This window comes from Natator depressus, chromosome 2, assembly GCF_965152275.1.
Source record: "Natator depressus isolate rNatDep1 chromosome 2, rNatDep2.hap1, whole genome shotgun sequence".
NCBI lineage: Eukaryota > Metazoa > Chordata > Testudines > Cheloniidae > Natator > Natator depressus.
Window position 1 is genome coordinate 222104676 of NC_134235.1, and position 12237 is coordinate 222116912.

The window sequence follows — 12237 nt, forward strand, 5'->3', positions numbered from 1 at the left end:
ATGTTGGCAATGGCAAATGCCATTGCAGGTCTTGTTTACATTAGGGATCACACTGTGTTCTGAACCATTTTAAATTACACTGTTTCAAAGTTGTTAATGATATTGCTGTTTAAGCAGTTTGGCCATCCTATGCTAGGAAACAGTTTTCAAAAATGTGGTTTAAACATAGTTGGCTTCAGTATGGAAAGAGCCAATATTTGAACTTTATTTTTGGGAAACACACTCTAGCATAGGCAGGTTAAGCCATATTTAACTATCAGAGTTAGTTTTAAACTGGTTCAAACTACATTTGTTATGTGAACCAAGTCAATCTCAGCTCCACAGTTTACACAACCTTTACAAAACAAAATAAGGGACGATCAGTTGAGCAGGTGGGGTTGGATGCACTTGATTTGCAGAATTTTTCCCAAGAAACTTACTGTATCCACCATCTTAAATGAATTTCCATCATGTCGATCTCTTCTGCTACTGGGATGAGGTGAACTATTTCCGCCCGTATGTGCAGAGCCTGGGCTTGGGACTGGTGAAATTTGTCCAAGAACTTGAGCAAATTTTGCTTCCTTTTTATTAGAAATCAGATAGCTGATATCTTTGCTAAGAAATCCCTCCACTCTCTGAATTTAAAAGAAAAGAGTAATTATCTCAATCATATGCTCTTTGATTTATTTAACCAACCAAGAAGCAATAAAATATCCTTACATTTCTTAACCGCAGTTTAAAAAATGCTGCATTAACAATAGTGAAATCAGCAGGTAGTACTGCCTATAATTAAAGGTGATGACCCTTCCAATTATAAAACACTGTTTTCAGTTGCTTATAACTTTGACAAACTTTAACCATTCAGGCTGAAAATTTCCAAAATTGCTTGCCTCAGGCTGAATTTTCTCAAAACAATTGAACAATTTCAAAGAATGAGGTTAAAGAAAAATAAGTTTTGCCCATGCAACTTCTTTGATTAGTTCAGCGCCCTCTTGCTTTGGAGCAGGGACTTGAAAGTTAGCCAGGGTGACCTTTGTGTCTGGTATGCGCATTTTGCCATCCCCATGAAAATCTGCCCAAATTAGCTAAATTCTAAGACTTTGAACAATTGCCGTTCACACATGCTAAGTAGAAACTTACCAAACTTTGGGACTAAATTCCCTGAAGATTTTGTCCGCAATAAACATGCTGCAGTCCAGTGCTGCAGGGGGCTAGAGTAGGAATATCCCTGCAGTTGCAGCCCTGTGCTAACTACGGCCCAGGGGATGGTCCCCAAAACTTAAATGATGGACCCTGCCTTTCCTGCACCCTAAAATACTCTCTCTGCTAACAGCCAGGCAGCATGGAGGAAATACGCTGTCCGGTTTGAATGCAAGAGTCAGATTGGGGTGTGTCTAACTGGAGATTGGACAAATAGCTTGAAGGGTTTTGGAGAGATTGGGATTGGAGGCTGGTAGGAGAGGACTGGGAAACTGGGCCTAGGAGTTGGGTTGGAGGAGATGGAGACCAGCTGGGCAAGGAGAGTAGGAGCCAAGCTGAGGAGACTGGGACTGGGAGCGGGAGCCAGGAAAAAATGGGCTGGGAAGTAGAATGAGCTTGTCCAGAAGTCTGGGTGGTGGGACTGTCTGGGCAAGAGGACTGGGAACCAGTGGGGATGGGAAAGGATATAGAAGGAGGGCAATAAACAAAAATTCACAGAAGCCCTTGACCTGTCCCTGACTTTTACTAAAAAAAACTGTGACAAAGTGGGTAGGGAGGAGGGTCCAGTACGCAGAGCTGCTGGGGCTCCAGGGTCCCCTCTGCCACCAGCGGCAGCTGGGAGCTGCAGGAGGCACTGTCAACCCGGGGATGAAGCGGAAAATGTCACATAGGTCTCTGGAAGTTACAGCTTCCATTACTTCCATGAGAAAATCTTAGCCTTAAGTATGAAGCCATCAGATACCCTCAGTGATAGGAATCATTCAAAAGCCCATGAGGAAATTAATAATTGTCTTCAGAGCAGGATTTGAATACTGTGCAGTAAATAAGGATGGCCTCACATTGAACAATGAGGATAAAACAAATTATTGAGTAGCTACTCATTAAGTGAGAACCGTTCATCTTATGAACTGAATGATACAGTGGCCCTATACAAAAATTATGATCACATAATTAAAGACTATCATAATGCATATGTGCAAACAGGCTAAATTAAGTTTGCACAGGCAACATTACTTCTTGCATTTCCTATCTTTAGAGTGCTTGACTTTCTAACCTTAATAATGTTCTTCCAATGTAAGGTTTTTGTGCATGACTGTAAAATAAAACTAGTACAATTTATAATGGTCTACCTGTAATTCTTTCTGAACAGAAGAATTCAAACGGCTACAAAATGAGATTACAGTATTGCGATTTGAGAAGTTTCAAGAAAGTAATGAGTATACATAATACATAGATTAGTAAAGAAGAAGATTGTCAGACACACAGATTAACATAATTTGTTGGGGAAGAGTCAACATGGTTTTTGTAAAGGGAAATCATGTTTCACCAATCTACCAGAATTCTTTGAGGGGGTCAACAAGAATGTGGACAAGGGGGATCCAGTGGATATAGTATACTTAGATTTTCAGAAAACCGTTGACAAGGTCCCTCACCAAAGGCTCTTAAGTAAAGTAAGCTGTCATGGGATAAGAGGGAAGGTCCTCTCATGGACTGGTAACTGGTTAAAAGATAGGAAACAAAGGATAGGTATAAATGGTCAGTTTTAGACTGGAGAGAGGTAAATAGTGGTGTCCCCCAGGGGTCTGTGCTGGGATCAGTCCTATTCAACATATTCATACATGATCTGGAAAAAGGGGCAAACAGTGAGGTGGCAAAAATTGCAGATGTTACTGAACTGCTTGAGATAGTTAAGTCTCAAGCAGACTGCGAAGAGCTACTTACTTACTTTCAAGTGCACACCCACAGACAATAGCAAAGAATCACACTTGTAAACTGAAGTTGAGAGCACGAAGCATCTCACAAAATTGGGACCATGCTGCTTCCCCACGAATAGCAGTACAGAAATAATACCCATTTCATTTCTCTAGCTTGTGCACTTATCCTTCCCCAAAAATAATTTTAAAAGTTCTGAGCTGGAGAGGAGGAGGACAAGAAGAGAAAAGAAAAAGATTCTACTGTTAAATTCAAAGGGACACCTTCAAGCTGAAATCACATTGCTGTGAAATTTCATCCCTAATAATTTCATACAACACTTAAACTTGCAATAGTTGAACTGTCAACTTGAATATAACGTAATTCAAGTTGACAGTTCCCCAGTAGGCTCCTATTAGTTCACACAACAGTAGCCATTATAACTTTCTGAAAAGCAGACATGGTAAGCAACTCATATCAACTGTTGCAATTATAGGAAATGGAAGCATTTTTACTGCCAACGCTCTTTTATACAAATTCAACTAATCCAACTTTTACATGGAGTTCCACAGCTTTCTGTGTCAAAGCTATGTCCTGTGTTGAGCTTGGAGCAAATTGTTTCTTCAAACCAAAAATGTAAGAGGATTAAAAAAGATTTAGTAGGATTTCACAGAATTTATAATAATTAACTGAGAGTTCAATAGAGTATTGTTAATATTTAATTAATGTATTCTTTGGAAATGACATTTATTTAAATTTAGATTTCAATCATATTCTAAAAGGTTGATATCTGGATCCCACAACAATGCAGTTGCGTGATCAAATAATTGCTATGTTAATTTCCAAAAAGAGCTAACCAACTTTGACTTTCCAAATAGTAAAGGAGGCATAATGCATCAGATTAGATAAAAATGTAATCATTTTTTCCAGTGCTATAGGTGTGCACGGTGCTTCTCAGTCAGAAAGAAGCTAGCCCCTGACCCGAACGGTTTATGATCTGATGGCCAATTCTGCTCTCAGATACACTGTTGTAAATCAGAAGCAATTCCACTGATGTCATTAAGTCAATCCAAATTCTTACAAGTGTAATAATAGAGAGCAGAATTTGGCCCCATTCTTTAGATGACACTAAGAATGAAATAGCAACAATAAGAGGATTAGTGGGGGGGAGGGGGATGGACAACAGTATTAGAGTAAAAGTTAATGTGATTATTTGAATGTCATAATGATTCCATGTTGCTGCTGTTTTTCTTAGATTGTAAATTATGGCCCATATCCTGCAAATAGGCTTAACTTCACATACGAGTAGTTCCACTGAAGTTAATGACTATTCATGTGCATAAAGTTAAGCACACACATAAACCTTTGCAGGACTGGGGCCTAAACTAACAAAGTCCTGTGTGTTTTGGTGCAAGCTTACAGGGGCAGAGGGGTTGAAGAGAGGGAGGCAAAGAAGTATGGCTCAGAGGAGTAAAAACAGGACACGAAGAGACAGGGAATGGAGACAGCAGAAGACAGCAAGGATGTCATAGTGCACTTTCTAACTTGATACAAAAGTTACTCATCCCTCCCCACCCAGCTGCAGAAACCTGCAGAATTTACAGGTAGAATGATCTTGCCTTGCTCCTGTAGCAATTTGGAACCAACTACAATTGCACAAAGCCAGCTGAAGAAATGGGAATTTTGGGTGGCCCACTGAACTAAACTGAAGGGAAAAGATATAAAGAGAGAAAAGAATAGCTGAAGAGAAGATAAATACTGAAAACTGCAGAGAAGAGCTGGAAGAAATTCAGCTGGACACAGCAGGGTGGTTTTTTTTTTTTTTTTTTTTTTTTTTTTTTTTTTTTTTACACAGGGGTTGCATGAATCCCACATTTTTTCTTTTCCAGGGGTTTGGGAACACAACTTACAAAATCAGAAGAATCTTGCAAAAGTTATCATAGAATCATAGAATATCAGGGTTGGAAGGGACCTCAGGAGGTCATCTAGTCCAACCCCCTGCTCAAAGCAGGACCGATCCCCAATTAAATCATCCCAGCCAGGGCTTTGTCAAGCCAGACCTTAAAAACTTCTGAGGAAGGAGATTCCACAACCTCCCTAGGTAACGCATTCCAGTGTTTCACCACTCCTAGTGAAAAAGTTTTTCCTAATATCCAACCTAAATCTCCCCCCCACTGCAACTTGAGACCATTATCCCTCGTTCTGTCATCTGCTACCACTGAGAACAGTCTAGATCCATCCTCTTTGGAACCCCCTTTCAGGTAGTTGAAAGCAGCTATCAAATCCCCCCTCATTCTTCTCTTCCGTAGACTAAACATCCCCAGTTCCCTCAGCCTGTCCTCATAACTCATGTGTTCCAGTCCCCTCATCATTTTTGTTGCCCTCCGCTGGACGCTTTCCAATTTTTCCACATCCTTCTTGTAGTGTGGGGCCCAAAACTGGTCAGAGTACTCCAGATAAGGCCTCACCAGTGTCGAATAGAGGGGAACGATCACGTCCCTCGATCTGCTGGCAATGCCCCTACTTATACATCCCAAAATGCCATTGGCCTTCTTGTCAACAGTGTGCCCTTGTTGCCTCATATCCAGCTTCTCGTCCACTGTATCACGACTGCATCTGTGCTATTGCACAGTTGTGCCTTTTTAGCAGAAAGAGCAGTGTAAGCGATCGCACAAACCTACTCAGGGCATGGCTATACTTGCAAGTTAGAGCGCTTTAAGAGTGCCCCGGGCACCCTAGCTCACTACCCCTCCACACTGGCAAGGCACTTAGAGCACTCTGAGTCCGCGACTAGAGCGCTCCTGGTACTCCACCTTGGCAAGTGGAATAATGTTTGACGTGCCCCCGCTGGAGCGCCACTGTGCCAGTGTGGACGCCCTGGTCTGTTAATGCGCTCTGATCGTCCTCCAGAAGCGTCCCACAATGCCTGTTCTAGCCACTCTGTTAAGTGTTGCATTTTGCCTTTACAGATGCAACCTTGAGATCTCAGCCATCCGTGTTATCACTGGCCGAGAGGCTGCAAAGAATCAGGAAGAGGCCACGTAGAAGCAAAGAGGACATGCTGCATGAAATTATGTAGCACTCCCTTAATGAAAATCAAAAAGTGCAGGAGTGGCGGGTGAGTGAAAGGAGGGTCCGCCAGCAGAATGCGGATCGCCGGCACCAAAGCACAGAATGGCTGATAAGCATCGAGCGCCAAGCCGACTTGATCCAGGCACTGGTAGCCATGCAGGCGGAGCACTACCGTGCCTACCCCCGCCTGCAGCCCTTGTCCCAAAACTCTTTCCCTTGTTCCCCCATGTCACCTCCAACCCACTTTCCCCAACATCCGGGTTCTTATCTCCACCAGCTGCATCCAATACCTGTAGCTTCACCATCTAGCCCTGAAAACTACAACCCTTACCCACTGCACTCAACCCCCATCACCATGCAGTATAGCCATCCTGAAGTGCAGCACTCATTGCACAGCACTCCAAACAGGAAGGCTGAGTATAACAGGACATACACAAACCTGTGATTGTACCATTCCCCACCCCACCCCCTTGCCCTTTGTGTTTTTCAAGCAATTGTGTTTCTTTTCAATAAATGCATTTTCTTTTCATTAAATGGACTTTTTTTCTTTGAAAACATTCTTTATTATTGCATAATGTAAAAGATATCTTAGCCCAGGAAAGCAACAGGAACTGCAAGTCAGTGTATCATACATAGCAAACACAGATTCCTACTAACACTGGAACCACTGCACTTCACTCCTGTGCTGGGCATCAGACATTACTGGTGGCTTTCAGCCTCAAATTGCTCCCCCATGGCATCCCTAATCCTTGCAGCCCCGTGCTGGGCCCTTCTAATAGCTCTGCTCTCTGGTTGTTCAAATTCAGCTTCCAGGTGTTGAACCTCCGAGTTCCATGCCTGAGTGAATCTTTCACCTTTACTTTCATAAATGTTATGGAGGGTACAGCACGCGGATATAACTGCGGGGATGTTGTTATCGGCCAGGTCCAGCTTCCCATACAGAGAGTGCCAGCGGCCCTTTAAATGGCCAAAAGCACACTCCACAGTCATTGTGCACCGGCTCAGCCTGTTGGTGAACTGCTCCTTGCTGCTGTCAAGGCTCCCTGTGTCGGGTTTCATGAGTCATTGCATTAAAGGGTCAGTGGGGTCTTCAAGGATCACAATGGGCATTTCAACTTCCCCTACTGTGATCTTCTGCTCTGGGAAAACAGTCCCGGCTTGCAGCTTCCTGAACAGGCCAGTGTTCCGAAAGATGTGTGTGTCATGCACCTTTTCAGGCCAGCCTTCGTTAATGTCAGTGAAACGCCCCCATTGATCCACAAGCGCCTGGAGAACCGTAGAGAAATAGCCCTTTCGATTAACGTACTCGGAGGCTAGGTAGGCTGGTGCCAGAATTGGAATATGCGTCCCATCTATTGCCCCTCCGCAGTTAGGGAAACCCATTTGTGCAAAACCAGCCACAATGTCATGCACGTTACCCGGAGTCACGGATCTTCTGAGCAGGACGCGATTAATGGTCCTACAAACTGCATCAACACGATTCCAATGGTCGACTTCCCCACTCCAAACTGGTTAGCGACTGATCGGTAGCTGTCTGGAGTTGTCAGCTTCCAGACTGCAATAGCCACCCGTTTCTCCACTGTCAGGGCAGCTCTCAATCTTGTGTCCTCAATCTTGTGCGCCGCAGGGTGGGGGCCAGCTCCTCACACAGTCCCATGAAAATGGCTTTTCTCATCTGAAAGTTCTGCAGCCACTGCTCGTCATCCCAGACTTGCATGACGATGTGATCCCACCACTCAGTGCTTGTTTCCTAAGCCCAAAAGTGCCGTTCCACAGTGGTGAGCATGTCTGCGAATGCCACAAGCAATCTTGTGTCATATGTATTACTCGCGTCAATATCATTGTTGGAGTCCTCACTGTCACTTTGGATCTTAAGGAGTAACTCGACTGCCAAATGTGATACGCTGGCGAGACTCATCAGCATATTCCTCAGCAGTTCGGGCTCCATTCCCACAGACCGAAAGGGAAGCCAGAGCGCGCAGTACAAAACACATTGAAAGATGGCGCCAATTGTGGACAGAAGCAGAGGGATCGCTGGGTTGAGAACTGATACATCACGGGGTGTTGGGACAGGACCCAGAATGCCCCGCCCCCACGCCCCCTTCCCACAAGCCACAGCGCCAGAATTGGAAGAGGTGCTCTGTGGGATAGCTGCCCACAATGCACCGCTCCCAATGCCGCTGCAAGTGCCGTAAATGTGGACATGCCAGTGCGCTTGCAGCTGTCAGTGTGGACAGACTGCAGCGCTTTCCCTACTGCGCTCTACAAAGGCTGGTTTAACTCAAAGCGCTCTACATTTGCAAGTGTAGCCATGCCCTCAGTTTCACAGATGCTTAAGTACAATTGTGCTGATTTTTATTTTCTGATCAGATCCCCCAGAAGAATTGACAAATAAGGAAAGGATGGCAAGAGAACTAGAGAGTAGCAGAGTAAAAAAATTCTGACATCCTTCAATTTGAAAGAATCGAAAAGGAACAACTCTTCAGACTAAATTTAAACCCTAACTATGAAAACAGTTTGAGCACTTATAATAAAAATATAATCATTAAAAATTACCACTGACATTGCAGAGCATAGTAATCTCCACAATATTACAAAATTAAAGTATTTCTAAGAGTTAAAAAACATGCAAAATTAGTTCTGATTTTATATTTGATTTTGAACTTTTGCTCTCAGCAACAGAAGATCTATAAAGTTTGTGGGAATCCTGACCTACTCACAGCTGAATGCCACTATAGCAAATGTTATTTACATATGAATTTCAAGCCGTTTTAGAAATAATTGAACAGTTATAAGGTAATAATACACTATGTATGGGAGGCTTAATCCACAATTAATAATAAAAAATTACTATTTTTTCTTCCTTTAATTGTTCTACCCTAAGACAAGCCAATAAATCACTGTTTTAAATTATGATTGATCTCACCTGATTTTTTTAAAAAAATAATTGATTTAAATCAGGTTGAGACTTTGTAAAACAAAGTTGAAAATCTGTGCCATTGTAACTGTAGATTAAAATTTATAAATGAACTGAATTATAGATGCTGTTTACAAAAAAGAAATGCCATGATTGGGAGGATATCTTATTTGAATTTTACAAAAGTGCTATAGTCAAAAAACCAAAATATTGAAAAATTAAAGTCCTAACCCTGCAAACACTTAAGCGGGTACGTAAATTTACTCTCATAAATAGTCCCACTGATTTCCACTATGCATGTGCCTAAGTGTATGCAGCATCAGCAGCTAAAATTGTATTTTTATTAGAAAGTTTTTTCTCAGCTTAAAAATCTCTCACTTCAAAATAAAATTACTTCAGTTTTAAAAATGAAAAACTACTCAGACTTTCAATACGTTAAAGTTAGTGAACTTTTTTTTTTTTTTTTTTTTTTACACACAGGACAACATTTTGAAAAACTGGAGCTTAAGAAGCCCACTCTTTAGATACCTATGGGTGGGATTTTCAAAAGCATCTCCGTGATTTAGGAGCACAAGTCCAAATGACTTCAAATATGGAGGAATGTAACCTGAACAAAGCATTTCAGCTGTCTTGACTTGTGGATTTTCAATACATTGGAGGGTGATTGGGTTTGCAAATATAGCAGGGATATTTGTTTATCCATTTTGTGTCAGAGTTTTTATTGTTCTTCTAGCAAGGATGCTAATGAGGTCCTAGACGTATGCGTCCTTTGCAGCACAGATTAACATTTTTAAGTGTGAAATTCCTTAGTAGCATTCTTTAATGTAAAATCAGAAGTTCTACTAACAATAGAAAACCAATTAAAGAAACAAGTACTAAATATCCACTTTAGCCATCTAAAACTGTAAAACAGGAAGCAAAGAATTCGCAACTTGTAAGAAGATATACAATTTCCATTTTTAAAAATTGTATTTTTAATTAAAAAATACATTATTTTTATCCACCATGGTCTGTCTTAAAACTACAATTCTTTTGTCTGTTTATTAAGGTAACATGGAGATGTTAGACTATATTTTAAACAATATTTTGTGGCGTTCAGAGTGAATTATTAGACCCTAAAACGCTATGTTCTGAGACAGTCAAAATTTAAGACACTTTCAGGCTTGGTAAAGTCACACTCACCTTTCCCCAATTCCTCTTGTTGGCAGTTGGTGAGGTTGGGTTTTTTGTTTGTTTTTTTTGAAAAGTACATAAAATTATTCGTGAGATTCAATGATCATTTAATCCGCTCCCAGTATTGTCTAATTACATTATCACATACCACTTTTCCACGGGACCCTGCCCTATTACTGAATGAGTATTTATTCAATATTTCTATTTTATCCTTTTCATTCCATGTTTTGCCATGGGCCTTATTTAATGTACATCATCCAAAAGTTGCACCAAATACAAAATTATTCATTTCCTCTTCGACTTTTCTGTGGTGGTCTAACCATAGGATCTGAGTATTTCACGGATATTAATGAATTTATCTTCACAACATGCTTGTGTAATTAGGTTCTATTGCTACCCTCACTTTACAGATGGGGAACTAAGGTACAGACAGATTAAGGTCCAAAATGTCAGAAGTGTGCATTAACTGTAATTGCCCAATTTGAGACACCTTGGGCCTGATTTTTACTTAACATTTTTATAACACTATGTTGAAAACTTAACATTATAAAACTCAACATTATAACACTATGCTGAAAACATAGTTCCAATTGACTTCAGTTGTGAGCATTCAGCATTTCTGCAAATCTGGCCCCAGGTGTTTCACTATGGGAACTCAGAAAATTAGCGGCCAATTGTGAAAATTCTGGTGAAAATGACTTGCCTCAAATCACAAAGGAACTCTCTGACAGAGGCAGGGATAGAATCCAGGTCTCCAAAATTCAATTACAGCATAAAACCATTCCGTTACTTTCCGCAATCCCCTGCTTCCTTCTACGCACATTTCAACTCTCTTACAAATGAGGCTGGCATCCTACAGACGTCATTTATTATACAACCTTGATTCATTCCCAGATCACTGTCCAACCTGAGCACTGTATGAAATGGGATCCTGTGATTTAAAAAAAAAAAGAAAAAGTGCATGGTTGCAGGGCTGGATTAACCCATCACTGGGACCTAGGCAAACATACACTTCTGGATCCCTACCTTCTAATATAAACAACACATGACCATAGAGTACACTCATTGCGATCGGGCTGGCCATGTTGTGGATCTGCTATGAACAGCCACTCGGGGTGCTGCTCACCATAACAAAGGAGCAGCCGGGGCAAACCCGAGTGGTGCTGTAATCCCGTGAGCCAGGTTGCAACTTGAAGTTTTTTAAGTGTGCATGCAAATCAGCATCACTGGTTAAAAAACAAAAACAACCACAATCCATTTTGGTCCCTACCCCACAAATTTGGGCCCTAGCCATGTACCAACTTTGCCTATGCATTAATCTGGTTCTGCATGATTGAGTAATTAAAGGCTATCTAATAATGCATATGTACAAAGGTCTGTATTTAAGGTTGCAGGAGTAATGTTCATTCTGGCATTTCCTAACTTCTGAATGCTTGACTTTACAACCTTAATGTTCTTTTAACGTAGTTCTTTCGGGGGAAAAACTAAAAAGAAATTCTGTCCAGTGGAAGCATAATGACCCGCACCTTGGGTCATCAGCAGAATCTGGACCTTTAGATTCATAGCGAAGACTACCTCTTAAGATAGCAGAATAACTGGTAGCAGTAGAAGGCTGTTATCCTCTATGTAAACCAGCCACCTAGAATGGGCTGAGACATACACTTTGCCAGTGGGTTTCACAGCTCTTTCACAGCAGAGGAATGCAGAGACACAGAACTCCTGGGTTCTGTAGGGGAGTATGCTGTGGTGGCTAATAGTCATTCTGTCCCTGTGCCCCCATCCTGTCCTTTCCCCCCCATCCACCCCTGGGCTCCTGCCCCCTCCTCCTCTGTTCCTATCCAACCCCTCACCCCAATAGTGCTGTTCTTGCCCCCCACCCTCTCTGGTCCTATCCAAATCTCTCACTTCCCAGCTCCAGCCCACTTCCATCCTTGATCCTATCCAACACACCCCCTCCTCTTGCCCCCCCTTCCCGTTTTCTCATATCCAAACACTCCCAGCACCTACCTCCCCAGCCACCTTCTGGCTGCTGCAACACCCCACACTTTTATCACGACAGCCCCAACCCTCTGAATCCAAATCAGGTCACCTCCCCATCCTCGCTGCCTTGGGAGCAAAGAGTGCTGCACAAGAGATACTGTCCCTGACAGCATGGAGGAGCAATTGCAGGGAAAGAACTATTCAGCCCTTGCAGCTCTGGGCTG

At 42.1% G+C, this 12237-nt stretch overlaps 1 protein-coding gene across 4 annotated transcripts in view; it reads right to left on the minus strand.

Moving 5' to 3' along the window:
• The window catches only part of DBF4 (DBF4-CDC7 kinase regulatory subunit), a 54843-nt gene that overhangs the window by 38644 nt on the left and 3962 nt on the right, over nt 1–12237 (minus strand). For all 4 annotated transcript variants that reach the window (XR_012638312.1, XM_074945975.1, XM_074945974.1 and 1 more), the window contains exon 4: nt 420–614. Coding sequence is in view for 3 of the 4 variants with exons in the window: in XM_074945975.1 (XP_074802076.1) it covers nt 420–614 (195 nt within the window). In the remaining variant the exon portion in view is untranslated. The remainder of the gene's footprint in view (nt 1–419; nt 615–12237) is intronic.